Source organism: Elephantulus edwardii, unplaced genomic scaffold (assembly GCF_000299155.1).
Source record: "Elephantulus edwardii isolate Elephantulus edwardi_28Jun2011 unplaced genomic scaffold, EleEdw1.0 scaffold00512, whole genome shotgun sequence".
Taxonomy (NCBI): Eukaryota; Metazoa; Chordata; class Mammalia; order Macroscelidea; family Macroscelididae; genus Elephantulus; species Elephantulus edwardii.
The window spans coordinates 477,305-487,104 of NW_006400262.1; the positions used below are offsets into that span (position 1 = coordinate 477,305).

The 9,800-nt window shown below is 35.7% G+C and overlaps 1 protein-coding gene across 1 annotated transcript in view; it reads left to right on the forward strand.

Annotated features, from left to right (window-relative positions):
• LOC102852103 (histone deacetylase complex subunit SAP130-like) overlaps positions 1-9,800 on the forward strand; it is a 138,434-nt gene that overhangs the window by 107,157 nt on the left and 21,477 nt on the right. The window contains exon 15 of the mRNA XM_006903120.1: positions 1,831-2,189. Coding sequence (XP_006903182.1) covers positions 1,831-2,189 — 359 coding nt within the window. The remainder of the gene's footprint in view (positions 1-1,830; positions 2,190-9,800) is intronic.

The window sequence follows — 9,800 nt, forward strand, 5'->3', positions numbered from 1 at the left end:
ATTGATTCAGTGACTGGGGTAATCGGGATGGGTGTGTCAGAGGCAGTGCGATTGGCACAGGATAGAGCAGGGTTTAGGGCTGCTGTACATAGGGTCGCTATGAGTTGCAAACGACTTGATGGCACATAACAACAACAACGTTTTGAGAAAGTTCCAGACAACTGTCCTTCTATAGTTGCTATATCTTTTTACGTTCTCACCAGCAATGAATAAGAGTTCCAACACAACCTCACCAGCATTTGTTGTTTGCTTCCCTTGTTGAACTTTACTGTTGTTGTTAGGGTGAGGTAATATATATTATCTCAGAGTTGTTTTGATTTGCATCTCTCTGACAGCTTGGAATTTTTAACATTTCTTCATGTCTTTGTTTGCCATCTGAATGCTGGCTTTGGTGAAGTGTCTTATTTGTATCCTTTGCTCATTTTGTGATTGAGTTATTTACTTTTTTCTTGTTGAGGTGCTGGAGTTTAGATGTGAGTCCTTTATCAGATATGTCATTGCCAGATATTTTTTCACAGTCTGTGAGTTTCCTTTTTATCCTGTTAGAGATACTTTTTTAGTGTTAAAACTTACTTTAAAATAATGTGAAACTCCTAAGAGCTGCAAAATAGTTTAGACAACTCTTATGTACTTCTCACTCGACTTTCCTTATTGATATCTTCCTTAACCACATTACTTTTTTTTAAATTTCACATTGATGTTGTTACAGTATTATAGACCTTAGTAAGATGTCAGTGGTTTTTATATGCACATGTGTTTTTTGGTTCCATTGTATTCTTGAGATTTTGCAAACATACACATTTGCTCATACTCACAAATCATCATGTTACCTCTTTGTATTGATACCCTTCTAGCAATCGTACCTCCTTGTGTTTTCCTTCTCTATAATTTTGTCATTTTGAGACTTATTTAAAATAGAGTCTATAGTATGTAACCTTGGTTTTAGCTTCTTTTTCCACTCAAAACAGTACTTTTGTGATCAACAGAAATTGTGTATATCAGTTGTTTCTTTTTATAGATTTTTTACTCCATTTTTAAAATATAACATACTTCAACTATTTGCGTATTTAAGGATATTGAAATTGTTTTCAGTTTTACAAATGATACTATGATATTACATATAAAAGTGCTATAACATTTATGTGTATATTCTTTTTAACATGTGTTTCCATTTCTTTCAGGATAAAAACCCAAGTATATGACTCCTGGATCATATTATACATATATTCTTAATATTTTAAGAAATGGCCAGTTTCTAGAGTGACCATATAATTTTAAATTTGAGCAGTATTAGAGATTCTGTTTTATCTATATTTGACAAAATATTTTTCAATTTGAAAAATCATATTTGTCAATAATTTACAATCACATACTTTTTTATAAAAATTGAGAACAGTGGTTTACATTTTCTAACAAAATATTTATGAAAGCATTATAAATAGTTTACCATAGACATTAAATTATTCTCATTGCTGTCAATTCAGACCTGACTAATAGCTGACCTTCCAGCAAATTTCCAGAGTTGTAAATCTCATGAGAGATTTCCCATCTTCCTCCCCAAGAGCTGCTGGTGAATCAAACTACCCGAGAGGACATCAGAGGTGCCTCAGGTAGAGGGCTGACTTTCAGTAGTTAGAGGCAGCATTCTTTCAGTTATTTTATGCAATTGGATCATGTTACCTTAGATTTCAACTTTTACAATCAAGGAATGTAGAGTAAAAGGTGTTCTGTATGCTACATTAATTAGACTGGTAACCATTGTCAGAGATGTTGGTGGTTAAGTTTATTTTCTGTCGTAATTACTGCATGTGCTTTCTTTTTGTGTTTCAGTGCCAAACCTAAATCAGAAATCCACGTATCTATGACCACTCCAGTTTCTGTGTCTGTGGAGACAGTTTCTAATCAAAATAATGACCAGCCCACCATTGCAGTCCCTCCCACTTTGCAGCAGCCCACACCAACCATTCCAACAATGATTGCAGCAGCTAGTCCTCCATCACAGCCAGTGGTCGCCCTCTCAACCCTTCCTGGAACTGTCCACATCACTCCTCCTGTCACCACCATTGCAGCTGCCCCACCACAGTCAGCAGCTGTGTGTGGCAATCTCTCTTCTGCTCTGGGTCCACCTGTGCCAGAGATAAAAGTGAAAGAAGAGGTAGAGCCAATGGACATCATGAAGCCAGTTTCTGGTGAGTTCATTCACAGAATACTCTTCATTTCCCGATGGTGCTTTTCCTTTTGCTAACTCACCTTCAAGTCTTCATAGCCCTTAGCTAGCAAACCTAACTCCTTGATCCTCTTTGAAAATAATCTCCACTAGAATTCACTTCAGAATCTGTGTTTATTGAAAGGACTTTTCCCTTTGAGTGATTTGTTTGCATTTTATTTCATTAGTTTTGAATAAATAATTCCTTCTAAACCCCAAAACTGTTTTACTGCTTTCTGTAACTAATTTATCACCCAAAAGTATGAGCTAATCATTTTTTAAAAAATTTTTTTAATTCATTGAGAAAATAGTCTTATATTACCTGCCATTAATGATACATTATATAAATGAGGACATTATGTGATTTGGATGTTGTATGAATACTGTTGGCATCCCCAAGTTAAAACTTTTGTTCCTAAGGCATTCTTTTAAGTCAGATCTTCAAATAAATCAAAACAGTTAATACAGTTCTTATCTAATGCTAGTTAGCCAGATGTTTGTCTTAGTACATACTGTACCTTTCTGTGCATAAAAGCATTAGAAGAACACTTTACTGAATACATATTTAACATCTTACATAAACTAAGGTATCCACATCATAATATAGTAATAACACTTTGATAAACATTACAGGGGTATGCCTGTTTATTATTATGAACCATTGTATCTGAAGTTCTTAATAGGCTTTATGGAGATTGGAATAGTGAATGTGGTTGTATGTTGTCTGAACAGATATGACTTTATTGTCATTGATGCAGCAGTATATTCTTAGAATACATTCAAAAAGAATTTGAAGCAAGAACATGAACATCTACGCCAATAATTGATGTAGCATTTTACACAACAGGTATAAGCAACATTAACGTTCATTAACAGAGAAATTACAAACAAAATGTGGTATATACATAGAGTAGCATCCATAAAGAGAAATGACCTGGCACAGCATAATGAACCTTACAGGTAAAATCAGTCAGTCATGAAAGGAGAAACACTGTATAATCCTATTTATATGAAAATTGTGAACTACGCAAATTTATGGAAACTAAAATTCATTATTACCAGCAACAAGAAGGGGGGAAGGAGCACATAGCTTTAAGTGCGTACAGCCTTTGAGCATGGTGGGAAAATGTAAAGACAGATGGGGTTTGTCGTTCATATGTGATGAACGTAACATCACTGAATTGCCTACATTAAAATGTTGAAGTATGTTTTGTTTTGCATATATATATGTATATTTCTATAAATAAATATGTGGTGGGGGTGGTGAGTACCATTGAGTCGGAACCAACCTATAGCTGACATTCCAGCAAGTTTTCAGAGGCAGTTAATTGCATGAGAGGAGACTGCCTATACTCCCACAGAGAGAGAGAGAAAGTGTGTGTGTGTGTGTGTGTGTGTGTAAATGTAAATGTGTCTGTGCCACTTCAAAAAATAGATTACCTATTGTTATGCAAAAAGAGATTACAGTTGGCCCTTTAGAGTAGTGAGAGAATAACTTCACCCTGAAACCCACAGCATCCCTTTTCAGCAGGAAGTAGCTAAGAGAATATGCCATCCCCTTTTCCTTATGAATCAGGGTGAAGTCTCTCTCAGGGAGGAGTGATAGGGTATGGCAAAGGACACACTGACAAAGGAGATTAATCAGAACTGGCTTTGACAAGCACTGTAGCAATTGGACAATTAAAACAGGCATTTGAGGGCAGAAGAAGAATGAACTGGGGAGGAGGGTAGAGAAAACAGTGCAACAATGAATGAATGAGAACTCAAAATCTCTGTAAATATTCATTAAAACTAATAAAATTTAATAATAATTAAAAAAAAAAGACCAACACGTGATCGAAAAAAAAGGAAAAAAAAGAGATTACAGTTGGGTTTTAAAACAGTCATTACCTGGGCATGAGATGGATTGACTCAGTAACTGAGTTAATGAGAGAGACAGTGAAATTGGCTCAAGATAGGGCAGGGTTCAGAGCTGTTGTATGTGGGATCGCTATGCGTCGCAGAAAACTTGATGGCACATAACAACTCTGTAAATAGAGATAGGTTTAATCATTTAAAAAAATTCATTACTTACAGTTGCCTTCATTTGAAACATCTAAGTCATCTTCTGATTCCTTTTCTTTTTCAAAACTGAATGCCAATAAGTCAACTTCATCTCATGAGGACCCCCTACTGGGTCACTGAGGTGGTAAATCTTCAGGGTGGAGAATGACATCTCTTTCAGGCTCTCCTGGTAGCACCGTTTACATCATACCCTGTGTCACGAGGGCATTCTTCGTAGTTCAGTATAGCTAAGTTAGAACCATGTGCCCAGGTTCACTATTATCTATAAATTCCAAAAGACACAGGAAAGATTATTCTTACCTCAGATTCTTTACATTTTATTGCCTGTAGATTTTTGAGAGGAACTTAAAAGGCTTACTGTGTAGTGAAGTAAAATTGTTACTGAAATTACTTAACGATCCAAAATGTATATATGAATAGTGATTTTTAGAACTGTTCATTAACAGTTTAATCATATTTTTCCTAAAATTTAAATTTCTAGTTAGTGAAAGGTCAATTTGGGGTTTTTCTTTTTTTACATTTTGAGAGAATTTTAAAGATAATTTTTTTAAGAGCACAAAGGTACTATTTCCAGTATAAAAAATTTCTAAACTACATTTAAAATGGAAAATAAATTATCTTATGACATTTTCCATTATTTTCTTAACTTTTGTGCATTTTTCATGTAATTTATTCACTAAAAATTGTGTTGGTACTGTGCTATTAGACGCCATCAAATCAACTATAACTTACATGTGGCTACTGTTTAGTGAACAAAACCTTGCCCTGTCCTGTTCCATCCTTACAGTTTATGCCATGCTCAAACCCATTATTTGGTTTGTTTTTAAATTAACTTTTTTTTATAAAAATTCATTATTACACATTTTGTCTTCTACCCCCAGCCCACCTCGGAATGCACCCCTTCTTCCAGATTACTGTCATATACCTAATCTCAGCTGTAGTGTTCATTATTTGTTTACCCCTTCCCTATTCTCTCCCCATCCCCCAACCTCGTCATCCTCCCTGTCTTTCCTATTTTGTAACAGTGGTGTTAGGTAATATTTTTCCTTTAATGATTATAATGTATCACTCAACATAATGTCCTCAAGGCTTATGTAATATGAGTTCATTGTCAGTGCTGTGTTATTCCAAGGTTTGATTATACCATCATATTTCTATCCCATTTTTTTGTTGATTGGCACTTAGGGGCTTCCATCTCTTTGCCATTGTGAATAATGGAGCAGTAAACATGGGTGTGTATCCATGTTTTGAGTTGGGGCTCTGGTTTCTTCAAGAATTGCTGGATCAGATGGTATTTCTGTGTCAAACTTTTTGAGAAAGTGCCAGACTACCTTGGATAGTGGCTATACCAGGGTTCCAATTTCTTCACAACTGCTCCAGCATTTGTTGTTTGCTGCTGTGTTGAATTTTGCTATTATTGCTGGCAGTATGCCAAAAGTTTTGTGAGACCAAGTTTTACCATCACTTCCTCCAAGATACAACCTTGCTGCACTTCCTCAAAAACAAATTGCATAGTCAATACTCTTACATAATACCACAATTCACTTTTTTTATTAGGTCTCTCTTAGTCATTGTCCAACTTTAACATGCATATGAAACAATTGAAAATAGTATGACTTGCATCAGAAACACTAAGTCTTTAAATTTATATCCTTTTTTAGCACTTTAAAGAAAACCCCGACATTTGCATAATACAGCATGCCTTTTGATTCACAGGTGGTTGCTCATACAAGTAAAATAAAATAATTGACAATTTCAGTCTTTTCTCCAAGTATCATTTTTGGTATTTTATTTTAAGCATTGATCTTTTAAATTATATTTACAAATATAAAAATATCTTACAATCAGTGATACATACACTGATACTAGTTTTCATACATAGCTAGGTTGCTCTTTTTACACATAGTCTTGTTTCATTGTCAGCTTTGACTCTCTGGTATTCTTTCCTCCAGATCTTCAGTATTTTATGTAGGGAAGTAACAAAATCTCTCAAGTTGTGTTTTGGTTATTTTTTTCCTTGGTAACCAGAGAATGTCTTAAGTTCTTCCTTATTTTTAAGGATCCTTTTACTAGATAGCAAATCATTGACAAATGTTTTTAAATGTCAGTACTTTAAAAATATTATCCCACTGTCGTCTAGATGACAAACCTTCAGACAATAAATCAACAGGTAATATGGTTGCAGATCCCTACTCACAGTAATTCAGTTCTTTCTTGCTACTTTGAAAATTATCTCTTTCTCTATCCTTTTTTTTAAACATCAAAAATACTTTTGTTTTCATTGTTGCTTATTTTAAGTTCTTCAGTCTTTCAGATTTAAAAAATGTACATTGTTGGCATGTGAAAGTTGGACAGTAAGCATGAAAGATGGAAGAACTGATATATTTGAATTAATTATACAAGCAGGATTTAGAAAGGGCCTTGGTGATAGGTGTATCATTGCTAATGTCAAGTGAATGTTGGCTGAAAGTAGTACAAGAAGGATGTTTATTTGTGTTTTATCAACTATGCAGGTGTATTTGACTGTGGATAACAACAAATTGTGGTATCTCAACAATGAGAAAACACCAGGCCAGTTGGCATTATCCAGATCAATGGACTAAAGATTGAGGTTGTTAACAATTTTATCTTGATCTGATCCACAATCAACACACTTGGCACCAACAGTCATGAAATCAAAAGACAAAGTGCTTTGGGAAAGTCTGCTGTCAGGGACTTCTCCAGAGTGCTAAAAAGCAAAAATATCAGTCTTATAGACTAAGGTACAACTACTCTAGGCCATGTTTGAACATGTTACCAGGCAGGCCCAGACACTGGAGAAGGACATTTTCATAATGTAAAGGGTGAGCAAGAAAAAGCCCTTCAACAAGGTGGAATGACACAGTAACTTACAACTGGGCGTACTGTTTCAGCACTTTGGAAGATGTTGCATTACTTTGTTTCTTGTACTGAGTCAGTTCATCAGAATTTACCCATTGGCACTAGACCACAACAAAGACTCTGGCTTTGCTGGCATTGGATAGCTTCCAGAAGATTTTTTTTAAAGTGCCATTTTAATTTGTTTTAAATGGAGAAAATACAGAGAAAGGACCACAGAAGCACAGATGGAGTCAGGAAAACATGTTTGGTGGCTATTGCAAGAAACAAGGCTTTTACCAAGGTATTCACAGTAAATGTGGCATGAAGTGATTATACTTCTAAAGTACATCTGAGAAGGTTTATTTCTAGACAGTATGCTTTGTGTCAGAATACAGTATCAAGGGCAACTCCTAGGTTTTTGGCCTTTGTAACTGGAAAAATTTTATTACCTTTGGGTAATGTAGAGAATGCTACAAGGTCACATTTTATATGCAAAGATTGCAGTTTGCTTCTGTAAAGATCTGTAGTCTTGGAAACCCTTTGGAGAAGTTCTTTTCTTTCCGCTATGGTTACTGAATTGGAATTAGATGATAGAAGGTTTTGGTACTTAATATGTGACATTTGGAATAAAAAAATTCACTAAAGATATAAATAAGGGCATTCTCAACGTTAATACAAATAGTGTGTAAAATCAAGAGACTGAGTGAGATGCCCTAGGAAATGCAGATAAAATGGGAATCAATAGATAAACTGATCTCCTAGAACCTTGTGGGGTTGAAAAGGAGGCAGAACTCAGAAATTAATGAAGTCACCTGAGGGGACAGAATCTACTTGGAGAATGGTGTGTACTGGAAAGAAGAGAAACCATCCGTTAGATCACAGACTTCTGAGAGATACTGTAAGATAGACAATGAGAATTGTTCCTTACATTTACCAACATGGATACCATGAGGATTTTCCCCTTCCTCCTTACATAGTGTATTTTGTTTTGTTGTTGTTGTTGTTACTGTTGATTGCTGTAAAAAATCAAGAAAGGTGTGTGTCAGGGCTATATCTTTTTTCCATACCTATTAATTCTGAATGCTGAGTAAATCATAGGAGAAGCTAGACTATATGAAGAAGAATGTGGCATCAGGATCTGTGAAATAATCATCAGAAACCAACTTAGATGATAAAACTTTGCTTAATGAAAGTGAGGAGAATTTAAAACACTTACTGCAGAAGATCAAAGACTACATCCTTCAATATGGAATACATTGAGAAGACAAAAATCCTCACCAGAGTACAAGTAGAAACATGGTAGATGTAGAAGAGATGAATGCTGTCACTTACTTCATCTTGTTTGGATCTTTAGTTCCAGCAGTAAGGAAATTAAAAGTTGTATTGCATTGGGAAAAGCTGTTGTCAGGGACTTCTCCAAAGTATTCAAGAATAGTGATAACAGTTTGAAGACTAAAGTGCAGTTGATCTAAATCTTTTTATACTTGCTGTGCAGCTGAAAATTGGGCATTGGCCAAGGATTACAGAAAAAGAAAATCGATGCCTTTGAGTTGTGTTGGAGAATACATGGACTACCAAAAGGATAAATAAGTATGTCTTAGAAAAGGTACAGGCAAAAACTTCATCGCACATATGTAGGGCATGTTGTTAAGATGGGCCGGTCCTTGGAACAGGAAATCATACTTGGAAAATTGGAGTCAAAGATGGATCCTCATTAAGATAGATTGACATAGTAATGGTGGGCTCTAGTATGTCAGAGCTGATTAGGCTAGCAAGATGGTGAGGTAAGAGCAAGTATGAAATATGTTCATTTGGAAAGATCCAATAGTAGTAATCAGAGTGCCTGCAGTATGGAGACAGGTTGGCATATGTTGAAAGCATGGGGGGAGAGACAGGGAAATACAGGTAGAAGGGTGAATGTGGTGGTGAAAACTAGCCGATTTCTTTTCATCGCCTTTTTTTAATGCCTGGTGAAATTGTCAACTCAGAGTAAAGATTGTGAAGATAGTGTTCGGGGTTTGAGGAACTAGGAGAAGGGAAGAAGAGCAACAACCCTATAAACAGCACATCTGAACCTTGCTTTCTCCTGCACCATCCTCACAATCTCTGAAATGCTGGAGTCCATTGCTGCAGTCACTGTGTCAACCCATTATGTTGGCTGTGTTACTCTCTGTCACTGACTCTCTACCTTTTTCAAAGGACTAATCTCTCCTGAAAACATACTCAAAATATGACAAAGTTTAATTATCCTTGCTTCTAAAGAGGACCTTGATTGCACTTTCTCCAAGAAAGACTTGTTTATCCTTTTGGCAGTCTGTGAGATATTCGGTCCTCTTCTCCAACCCCACTCAAAGACAGTGACTCTTCTTTCACTGCTCAACTTTCATATGCACGCAAAGTAATTGAAAATATTTTGGCTTGTGCAGGAGACTCAAACAAGATCCACACCTCACTCCATATACAAAAGCCAACTCAAGATGGATCATCGACTTAGGACTAAAGCCAAGGACTATAAACTTCATTCAAGAAAAGCTTGGAAGAACTTTAGTGGTCCTAATCCACAACATAAAAAGTCTTCCAAGTATCTTGGAAAATCTACAACCAGGAGAAGATAAAATAGATGAATGGGACCTTCTAAGAATCAAATCCCTATGCACATCCAAAAACTTCT